Here is a 12,159-nt window from a genome sequence, read left to right on the forward strand (position 1 = left end):
TGTATTTCAAAAACAAATGAACAGCTAAATAAATTTAAAATATGAAAATTTTAACTAATACAATATTGAATATTAAAATTTAATTACTGAAATATATACTGTAGTGACACCTATCAACTAATGTGTAAATTTCTTTCATATGTTTCCATACAGGGCGGTGACCTCTATCATGCGTTTTCTATTGCATAGGCAGTTGTTCGATAGCAATGTTTACTTATTTTTAGTTGAATTAGGAGAAGTAGTGTAATGATATTTTCAGTTTTCATCTCAAATTGAGCATATTTCCATAAGGTGGAATGAAATAGCATATTGTTTATATTATATATACTGATAACTCATTAACATCGTGTTGCGTGAATATTCTAGAATTGATTTCAAATTATTATTTGTTTCCTGTTTCTCAATCAATTGAGGAATAAATAGTATGTCTACTCTTAAATTTTGATCGATTTTTTCTCTAATAATTTTATTATTAATTGGTATATTTACTTTATGTTATTTTGGATATAACTTTTTGCACATTGTGTTCCAAATATTATTTGGACATCATAATCGTAACGTTAAACTAATTCTCTTGAATAGTAGGTACTACTCCGCCATGTCTAATTTGACCTCGTATGAAATTTGTCTCTAATACTTTTTATATTTTAAGTGATTTACTTATTCAGAAATCATTTAATTTGTTCTGTGTATATGATGTTTTATTTGTTTATAATGTTTCAAGTAAATATTTTCTAAAGTTTTAACATATCATGCTATTTAGTACTAGCGTGATTATCTTATTTAGTTTCTACTCTTAAAAAAGTTAAAACTGTAGTTCTAAATTTAAAAGTTTCGTTAAAATTTTAATTGCATATTGTGAAAGATGTTTCAAAAATCCTAAGATTGGAGATATATTTTTCTGAAAGCAATCTAGGCACGCGTTTTATTGTTATACCTCGAGCTGACTACTTTTGTTATCGATTTTGTTTTTCAAGTTCATAAAGTCGCTATCAAAATCATAAATTTTTAAATACATCAATCGAAATTTTTTGAATGAATCCTAATTATTAATTATGTTTGTAGATTTTATTTTACGAAAATTAAAATAAAAAGTAAGTTTTTACCATGTTTTTGTGTAAAAAGATAAACTAAATTAAATTTTATATGATTTTTCTTATATATTTAAGCATAGAAAGTAGTTCAATAGCGTTATGATTTGATATGTATATAATTTGATATTTTATATTTAACTCTAGTTTAATATACATTAAATGAATAAAATCCTTAATTTTGTTATCATAATAGAAACAGTGATTTCTTACTTTCCAGGTTGTAGGGTAATCTTCTGGAAAATTTTTACATGTGTTAAAAATTTGAGATAAGTAATTAGAGATATATGCAAAAGGAGATTGATTTTTTTCTTTAAAAAAAAAACTTAGTTTTACTGAAATTTCTAAAAATCTTAATAATTAACTGAATGGTTATTTGGTTACAAGTCCTATAATGATTACACAGAAATTTATTCCTATTATTAAAAAAGTATATTTGAATAGAATTCAAAATGAATTATTATACATTTTTCTAAACACAAGACTTTTTGTGCAATTTTAAACGACATATCTTTTCTATACGAATTATGCTAAATCCATGTTGATTATGTCTAATGTTTACAAGTCTGAATGCATTGAGGTCTAAAACAAATTTGAATTTCTTGATGTTGTAGGTTGACTGTAAATTTGGTTTCAGATTATGTGCATATGGACTTAAAAGCTTGGTTTTAATTTTTTAGTAAAAGAATTTTGAGAATATTTATTTCGGTTACTAATGGAACTTTTTAATCGATGTGTATATTTCTATTTATTTAACCAAATTTTAAGACTTTTAGTAGCAAAATTTGGCAATAGCCAATAGCCCATCTCACTTTGTAAATTTTTATCTACTTGATGCAGAAAATAACTTAAAAGTGAGATATTTGAGTATATTTCCATATCGTGATCTTAAGCTTTACTACTTCGCCAAGGTGCCAAATAAATCTTAAACTCTGATATATTTCTTTTAATTTATTATTATTTTTTTTTAATGTAAGAGGTAGAGGTTTGACAAGGGTTGACTGTGAGTTATACCCTATGAGTTGGTCCCATTCTGTGATGTTTTTCTTTTTAAAAATTCCATTCACTTTTGGACAGCAGATCTGCTGTCCAAATGTTGCCAAGTTGTTGATTATTCTATTGCAGATCATGATACGGCTTACCTTTTTTGAATTGTAATCAAATTTTAATCTTAATAATTTCTAAATCTTCAGCAATATCAGAATTTACTTAACAATGCCTGTGTGGTCTATGTAAAAGATCTATGTAATTTGTTTATATTGATATTTTTCTGCTGTTGTAACTAGAGATGATGATTTTCCAGGAAATTTTCAGGGAAATGTTTTGTAAATTTTCCAGAAAATTTAAGACATTAAATTAAATAGATATTGCACAAATTAAACTATCATGCATTTAAGGTTACATGTAAACAAAACTGGAGTATTTTCCTAGATTCTGAATATGTTACCCATTTGAATTTTTCTTCCAAAAAGGAAAAAAAAAGAAAATGACACAAAGAAATTATGATCTATAAGTTTTTAATTGTGTTTAAAGCTATAAAGTTAAAATATAATGATTCTTTAATATTATCATGCATCTAATATAATGTGGTCTCAGTATAATTGAAAATACAATCTTGGGTAATTTAATTAACTTTATGAAATAATTAAATTGATAAATTTATTAAATTAAATCGATAAATTTATTAAATTAAATCGATAAATTTATTAAATTAAATCGATAAATTTATTAAAATGATCTTTCGATATCTGAAATGAAACGAAAGTATGATCTGAAATTTTTGAACAGGATTGCTTGGTCTAAGACAGTGATCGGCAAACTTATTAGCCAAAGAGCCAAATATGAACATTACAGCAATTTAATAAAAAATTGGGAGCCAAATCTGCTTGCAATGCAAAGCATCGGAAGAAAACTTCCAACATTTGGACAAATAGAAGTTATCGAAGAATCGATGGCAAATTTTGTACCGAAATCGCAAACATACATAGCAGGTGTAATAAAATTGTATAAAAATACCTGTAAAATGTGCAGCTAGATTGAAAAATACAACAACTTTTTAATAAGACAGGACAACGGCAGACACGGTTTATAAGACATAACTTCACACGACAGGTCTGTGATGCCAATTTGTACTCCCACTATTTTAGAAAAGTATGCGCGCATGCTTGTGGTACCATTGTATCACACCGGAGTACGCCGAAAACATACGAACAATTTCAGCCGGTATATTGTACATGGTTTGTGTTTTCGTTTACAAAAACTAATAAAATTAAACTCGATGTTACGTATTTTCACAACAATATAAAATTTTAATTACCTATCTATCTTTTAACTTAAACAAAAAATTATGCATGTTCTCGATTTATAGAAGAATTTTAATTTATCAAAATAAGACGTAATTTTTCTCTTGCCAAGTTTTTTTTTAAATGAAAATATTATTGCGTCTTCCGTGAATATTTGTGCCAGAGCCGCACTTAAGGAGCCAAAGAGCCATATGCGGCTCTGGAGCCGCACTTTGCCGACCACTGGTCTAAGATAATGTGGATTAACATTTCAAAATGATCAGCGTTATGGTGACCAGTCAATGTGATCAAACCACGGTTAAAACCAAATGGAAAAAAAAAAAACTACAAAATTTTTTTTTTCCTTCTTATTTTTATAAAAAAAATTTCCTTATGAATATTACAAAATGAAAAAAAGATGGTTTTGTCACATTTTTTGTAATTTTGAGTTATATTGCTAATAGAAATTTGCTTATTTTAAAAAAATATTAATCTATAATTTTTAAATGTTTACATTTGGTTACATAGTTTTAAATGTTTAATGGTTAAGCATTTTTAAATGTTTTGAGTTTCCTTCAAGAATATCTATATGTAAAATAAATTTATGTGAGCTTAAGATAAAATCGTGGGATCTCTTAAAAATGCTTAAAATAAAATAGACCATCACTAATATCATGTCTTGTTAGTTTTAAAATTAGCTACATTGTGAAAGAATTAAAGTTTCTCAAACTTTATTTTTATACAAAAGATGCATAATGCTTGCTATAATAATGCTAGTATAAATTAGAATAAGGTGCTTTTCTAAATTTTATTTTTCAGTTAGATTTTGGATTTATTTTGTGTTAAATTTGGGTAAAGGAATTTTTATTATATGCAGTATGTTTACATTCATTATTATTATATTTTTAAATTATAATTTTTATACTATATTTTAAGAATAAAAAATTGTTTAGAAAAAATATTCAAAATTCATTTAAAATATTTTTAATGCATTTTAATCTTACAATGCATCAATAAAAACATAATTATATTCAAAGCTTCATAATGTTAAAATAAATGATAAAGAAATTCTTTGCATTATTATTCGTTTTTCTAACTATTAGAACAAAATTATACCTTTTATAGTATATGTGTTTTTATTTAAGTAGCCCATTTAGCAATTTTATTCCTTTTCATTATTCTATTAATTTGAAATTTTTTTTAATTGAAGTGGTACATTCATTGTCTTAAATATCTCATGCTCCTTTATGTTAAAATTTGTAACATTAAATTAAGAAAATAAATTTTCATCTTAACAATTAATACAAATTGTACTGCTGAATAATGACATTAAATAATGCTGAAACATGAAATTTTTATACATACTGGTTAAGAAGAAAACTTCATTTTTACGAGCTCTTCTAAAACATTTTGATATTTAATGCTTATTTGCATGTTAAATGGAGTTGTAAAGTATATTAGGCTTCTTTAAAATCTTAAGTTATTATGCTGTTTTATCATTTGGCATATTAATGGAACAAAAGTGAATATTTTTGAATTCTTTGTTTAATTTTAATCAATAGTTAAGAAAGATATTTGTTAAATGCTTTTTAATGGTTTGGCTACAGTGTTTTCATCACAGAATAAAAATGGGTGAGAATTTCTCACCCTTTTTTAAAAACTGGGTGAGATTTCTAAAAAAAAAACTCAGACACTTGAAAAAAAATCACTTCTTTAATTATAATAAATTTTTAACATCTTCTAATTTTTTAAGCATTGAATATTTTTGCTGCATCATCATATGGAAAATGTTCTACATCTACTTTTTCATCAGCTATTCTCATTAGGTTGCTCAAATGCGTATTTGTTTCGTTTTAATCGTTTCTACCCGCGTTTGTTTCATTTTAATTTGTCCGTTTCGCAGTAGAAGATATTGCCTTTACAAGGTATTTGTCCATCTTACATTATTGCGCGAAAAATTTGAACGTCTTACATAAAGAAACCTTACCTACGGTAAACACGTGGTTGCAGAGAAATGCTTTTTGAAAGAGGTTCCGTGGTTCGGAGGGATGGTGTTTCGTTGTTCTTAAAGGCTCTGAACAACACTGGTAAATAGGGAAGCTAGATAATGGAACAGATGTTGAAAATAATGAAAGATACAGAAAGAAAAGTGAAACGGATTTTATTCTGAATGGTGCAATGAGAAATTTTTTTCAAAATGCTAGAAATTCTCGAATTTTAAAATTGGTTTTATAGAATGCGCGAACTTCTTGCGGTAATAATTTTTTAATGCGAGAAAAGAAAAAAATATGTGAGATTCTCGCGCTGTTGTGAAAACACTGGGCTACTTTTTCTTTGAGCCTTAAAATATTTAACCTTTTATTTTAAATAAAAAAACAGACTTTATTTTGTTTTTTTAAAAAATCCTGATCTACATTTGGTTCTGAATATCGTCTTTTATTTTAAAATAGTGTGAATTTGTTATGAATGATGTATGATAAATGTTAAAACAGTATAAGTACTTGGAGAAAAACAGAATCAAAGTGGAAATATTTCCTTTAAAAAATATACAGTACAGGACCCGTTATCCGGAAATCAGAAAACCGGAAAACCAAAAAAACGGAACGAAATTCGATAAATTTTCTCGCCATTTTTTAAAAAAAGATTTTTTTTTCTCATAAGATTTTAGGATTTTTCTTTCTTTTTTGAAAGATTTTTACCTTACCATCATTTTGGAAATAATCATTAGTGTATCACTTCATCGTTTTTTCTTCTTTTTAAGATTATTTTCAAATACTTTTTTTTAAGTTGGGTTTAACAATAAAAAAAACGGCTTTTTGTAGCGATTCAGAAAACCGGAAAAATCAGTTATCCGGAATAGCGATGATCCCGACCGTTCCGGATAATCGGTTCCCTACTGTACTAAAAAATCGCATAATTATGACGTTTGAAAATTTTCATCTTCTCATCTCTAGTCGTAGCAAAATAAATTAGATACAATGCAACTATATCAGAATATCCATTTGATATCAAACAATTATAATTTATTAACTGTTTTTCTTTAAAGAAGGAAAAATAATTATTGGCAATTATGGGAAATTTGTAAATGATATACAGTGTTTTCCTTAAGGATTTTTAAAAAGGGCGGTTTGCCCTGTCTGCCCTTTGATCCCTGTAAAAATGCTCTCTCTTTGTCCTTTAAGTAAAAATAAACCACCATCCCTTAAAAACTCTGCCTTTTTATTCATATTGCATTTAAAAACAAAATTATTCACTGTTTAAATGATAATTACATGCTAGTAAAATTATCTGTGTCTATAGGTTTAATTCTGATTACTATATTACAAATATTTACTTTGTTGGGATTAATCTCAACTCATTAAATTTTTATATGTATTTTTTTTTTCCATGGGGGATATTAATAACTTTTTAAAATTTAACTGTTTATTTTCTTATAATTTTCAGTTTAAATTATCTAAAAATCTTTTAAGTTGTTTATCAATTAGTATTTTTTTTAGATTGCTTTTTTAAAAAAAATAAAATTATGCTCAGAGATTGTTTTAGCAATTAATTATTCTTATGAACTACAAATTTTTCTCTTTATTCTGATAATGAGTAAGAATTATTTTTTGAAATTTACATACGAAATAGTATAAGAGGGTAATTTAAAAATTGTTGAGAATGAAATTCAGTTATTGCCTAATCTTACACATTTTGAAAGTTTTTACAATGGGTGCCCTGCCCTTTTTCATTCCCAGGGAGAACTCTAAGAAATATACCTCATGCCAGAATCGCGAAGGCATGGCGACATTGTCGCAAATTTCTTACAGAAAGATTTTTCGTTTGAGAGGTAAAAAGTTATTAAAGTATATTACTTATTATGACAACTGAATCTGGTATTGAAGCACAAGTCAAATAACCCCATTTTGCAGAGTACCATTTGCATGATTTCGCCGTTGATCTTTTTTTACGGTTATAACTGCTACCGATTTCGCGATTATTAATTATTTTTTTAATGTGATGATGGTTTAGAAAATACAAGAATATCGCCAATAATATTAGAATAAAGAAATATTACATATTCAATTTTAAAAAATTTTATACAATTTTATTTTATTAAAATACGGTTTTTTTATTAATAAATTTTCTATTTGTAATATGTATATATTTTTTATTATTAAAAATATCTTGTGGAAAGGTATTAGAGAGATTAGTCCCAGAATGCCCCAAAATATTTTGAGTGCAGAGATGATAGTGCTCCGGGAAAAATCCGGATTTCTGGATTTTTCGGTAAACACGATCCAAAAGTTTCCGGAAATCCGAGGTGCAAAAGTTTCAAGAAATTATTAATCACATTTATGTATTAAAAAAAAATTTATGTTTTATTTAGAAATATTTAGAACTAATATACTTGGCATCTCTTTCATTTGTAAATATTTTTTCTAGTAAAATAATAAATGTGATTAGAGATAAAAGTAAACTTATGCATAATTATTCATTTAAATTATGCTGCATATAATTTATTTAGAATTTCATGTTTTGAAAATATCAATGATTTAAATTTATAAAGACGTTATTTTTTTGCAATACGTAATTAATGATTTTATTGGAGAAATTTTCAGGATTTTTGAGTTGGGCTCACAATCACCCCTGTAAGTGTAAAGTTATTCCAATTTAAAGTTTTTTAACTTTTGACAGAATTTTTTTATATTCATATACTATTTACAAAATACATAACATCTTAAATCGTAAATATGATTTCTGTGGACCAAACCAAAATAATGTAAGTTGTCAAAATTGATTTTATTTATTTTTTGTTAGATATTACATTGTCAAAAATCCCTAAGCCCTGAAAATATAAAGCAAAGTTTTTTTTTTTTTTGTTTTTCAATAACTCGATAGTTGGTTTTCTTCTTATTAACGAAAATGTGAGATTTTTTTCAATACAGTTACAATTTATGATGTTATACTTGTTTACTGTTAATAGGTTCATATATTTTGTACCATTTTTTTAATTTGTACTGTTTAGTAATTCTGTATATTTTTTGCTTTATAGGTAAGGATATTTAAGAAGAGATATTGAACTTTTTTTTTATACTTACTGGTTAGTTCGTCTAAACAACTTATATATTTCTAAATATTATGTTTTGATTTTACACAAACATGACTATCTTACCAAAGAAGAAAAACTCTCAACAAAAGTCTGAGACAGAAAAGCCTGCTGACTCAGTCAATCATAATTATACTAACGAAAGTCATGGACACTCTGCACATCCTCCAGAAAGTAGAGAAAGGTTTAATTTTACGACTCGAACTTCTCCTCCTGCTTGGCCTCTGCATTCATCTCGTGAAGAAAAAAGGCCTTCTCATTCTCCAGGACAGGGATTCGATGAATATGGAAGTAGTGACTCAGGGCCAAGCCATTCAAAACGGCGTCACCAGACCTCTCCACACCGCAGTGTCAGGAAAGCTCGTACTCATTCTAATCATTCATTAAGAAGTGCTGGCAGCCCCCTGACCTATCCTCCTCTTGCTGGCCCTTCCCAGGTTCAAGTTTCTGTTCAGGAAAGACAAAATAATAATGTCCAAGGTAACGCTTCTGAGTGCCAAGATGATCCATCTGGATATAATAGTGGAGATGAATATGATCGTTCCTTAGACAACATGACCGAAGAGGAGCTGCTAGAAAAAGAAAAGATGTTTGAAGAAAGGTTAGGGAAAAAAGGATATTCAATTAAAAAGATGGGTGAAGACGGAGCTTGTATGTTCAGAGCTGTGGCTGACCAAATTTACGGAGACCAAGATATGCATGCAGCAGTTCGAAAATTATGCATGGATTACATGGCTAAAAATTCTGATTATTATTCGCAGTATGTAACTGAAGATTTTGAAAAATACGTTCAACGTAAAAGAAGTGACCATATTCATGGAAATCATATAGAGATGCAGGCTATGTCTGAAATGTTCAACAGACACATCGAAGTTTATCATTACAGTTCTGAGCCCATCAATATTTTCCATGGTTCTCAAAAAACTGATAATGAACCAATACGGCTCAGTTATCACAGAAATGTCCATTATAACTCCATAGTCGACCCATACAAAGCAACCATTGGTGTTGGATTGGGTTTGCCTTCTTTTAAGCCTGACGTAATGAACAAATCCTTAATTACAGATGCAATAAGAGCTTCTGAAAACCTTCAGCTTGAACAAGCCATGTTGGAAGATAAATTGCGAGCAACAGATTGGGAAGCCACAAATGAAGCGATAGAAGAGCAGATTGCCAGAGAATCTTATTTAGAATGGCTCAGGGACAATGAAGTTAAGTCTCGAAAGAAAAATGGACGTACTGCAACAGCAACTAGCAGCTCCAGCTTAATGGATTGCTACTCTGGCAGCTTGTCACCACAGTCCAACAATCGAACACACACAAAGTCAAGGTGCTCTACTTCTGCTTCTTCGAGTCCCAAAATATCTGATTGTCATGCTGCTGATAAAAAATCAAAAACGCCTGAAGCTTGTCATGGTGGTACTTCTTTTGATGATGCTTTATTTGGAAAAAAAGAAGTAGATGGAATGGCCGGTAGCTGTGCCTCCTCCTCTGGTAATAATGAATTTATGTTGGATGAATCTGCTTCATTTCTCAATGAACTTCCACCATCTGTGTTCGGTTTAAGTGAATGGGAAGAGTCTGGTATATTAGCAAAAGTTCTTGCCGAGTCTCAGCAAGAATATATTGATTCCTTGAAGCGTACCAGTACCAACTAATTTAACTTCATCCGATTAAATACCTATCATTAGCTTTTTGGTATTTTTACCGTGACATTTCTTTCTGTGCTCACTATAGTTCAGTCAAAACTTTTTCTATTTGACTCTACTTCTTTTACTGTGATGTCATGAAAGCATGGCCAGAATTGAATCATAAAATTATAAGAATTATATGTATAAAAATATTTTTTTCTAGTTATGCTTCTGTTGTATTTGATTAAAAAGACACTATGTAAATTTATCAGAAAGGATTTGAAACATTGCAGAGGGTTGGAAAATTGCTGTCTGTTCTTCATAGTGTTACTTTCCTTGCTTTTTAAGTGCAGTGTGGAAATATTGTTAACTCTTTGTATTTAAAATCAGAATAAATTTAGATAAAAAAAATTAATAATTAGTATGTATTGTTGTTTTTCTGAGATATTCTGTTTTTATATTTAAATGTTTGCTCATTGCTGTTTTTAAACTTTATTTTCTGACTATATTGCTATCATTTCCAATAAATAAATTTGTACATACTATGCAAAAGAATTTTTATTTTTCTTATGTAGGAGATTGAAAATCAAAAATTGACTCCTTTTTGTATTCTGAAAGTTTATAATGTGTTAAAATGAGAGGTATTACATCTCATTATGAGTATAATGTGTTTTAATATGAGAGGTTTTGCAGTGAGGTATTACCTCTCATGAGTATAATGTGTTAAAATGAGTGGTAATGCAGCAATGCATTACCTCTCATTATCTTAAGTTCTTAAGAAGACAATCTAAACCTCTCCGAAAATTAGCTTTTTTTGTATTTTCTGAAAGTTTATAATGTGTTTAAATATAACAACACAGTTATACAACACATAGGATACAGATTTTAAGCTTTAATCACATTTCATCAGGTGGAACCATATATTCTGATTTTGTTTCGTCAGTATCTTTCAAAACCACTTGCATTTCTAAATAAAAAATATATTTTAGTTTTGAATTATGATTAAACGAGGTTGAAATGTAGAGTTACCTTGAAAGAATGAATTAAAGATTCTTTAAGAATGCTTTTCAAAGCTCAATTGTTAATAAAAATAAATAAGCCACAGTTTTAGTACCTTTAACTTGAAGCAAATTTTTGGTTTTAAACTATAAATAATGTAGTTGATAAAAACCTTTGGTTTTATGTAAACAAAGAAATAATCAATTTTCTTAAAAAAAGAAAGAAAAATAGGACTAAAGGTTAGTAAAAAAAACTTTTCAAATAGTATTAATAAACGGAATTAATTAATGCTATTCATTTTCTAAAATCTTGTTTTTCTTCATAATGGATTGCTACTGTGTAAATTACGACAGTAATAAAAAAAGTATATTATCTAAAAAGCATTCATATGATGAAAGGTTATTTAAAAATATTTAATGTAGCATATATTATACCCATCTCGGAGTAACACACCTTAAATTTTGAATTTCAGAGAATGCATAAAAGGACTTGTAGGTGATTCCACATCAAATCAACTGGTCAAAATGTTTGGTCTTTGTATTAAGGTTATTTTGTTAGGTTTGTGACTCTAAGGTTGAAAAGGCAGAATGACTAAAAAAATACCAATTTCCAGATTTTTTTTTTTTAGATTTTTGTGTTTTTGAATATTTGCAAATTCTTTCCTGTTTTAAATTGCTGTAACTCGAGAACTAATTGACCCAGAGAGCAATATTTTATTCAGTTTTTGATAGCATTTTATAAAATAGATAACATGGCAAGAAAACATTGCTTCTTTTTTTTTTTAAAGTAAATTTTTAATTTTTCTGATATTTTTTTAAAATTTCTATGTAATTTGTGTACCTAATTTCAAGATTGTATTTCAGTAAGATATTCATGTCGCTACATGATTTATATCAATATTAAACAAGAAAATATTTTGTCTTCATCATCTGATAGGAATACAATATTAAAATTAGGCATAGACATTGCCAGCTGAAAAGGAGTAAAATAATTTTTTTCTTCAAAAAAATTAAGTTTGAGTTTTTTTTTTTTGTTAAAATATTGTTATTAAATTAATTGATCCTTGC

The 12,159-nt window shown here is 27.7% G+C and overlaps 1 protein-coding gene across 2 annotated transcripts; it reads left to right on the forward strand.

Annotated features, from left to right (window-relative positions):
• The first annotated feature begins 144 nt into the window (after positions 1–144).
• Positions 145–10,645, forward strand: Duba (Deubiquitinating enzyme A). 2 transcript variants are annotated; one of them, XM_016058600.4, is made up of 2 exons: positions 145–422; positions 8,409–10,645. In XM_016058600.4, the coding sequence occupies exon 2, from the start codon at positions 8,516–8,518 to the stop codon at positions 10,118–10,120; it is 1,605 nt and encodes a 534-aa protein (XP_015914086.1). In that variant the 5' UTR covers positions 145–422; positions 8,409–8,515; the 3' UTR covers positions 10,121–10,645. The 2 variants fall into 2 exon arrangements, with proteins under 2 accessions (XP_015914086.1, XP_015914089.1); XM_016058603.4 differs by lacking the exon at positions 145–422 and adding an exon at positions 561–615.
• Positions 10,646–12,159: the final 1,514 nt, after the last annotated feature.

The sequence above is a fragment of the Parasteatoda tepidariorum genome, chromosome 4 (assembly GCF_982258835.1).
Source record: "Parasteatoda tepidariorum strain Cologne lab strain chromosome 4, Ptep-v5.0, whole genome shotgun sequence".
In the NCBI taxonomy this organism is placed as follows: Eukaryota; Metazoa; Arthropoda; class Arachnida; order Araneae; family Theridiidae; genus Parasteatoda; species Parasteatoda tepidariorum.

What these genes read in the sequence shown, in the direction of transcription:
- Duba (XM_016058600.4), top strand. Translation starts at nt 8,516, where the DNA reads ATGACTATCTTACCAAAGAAGAAAAACTCTCAACAAAAGTCTGAGACA.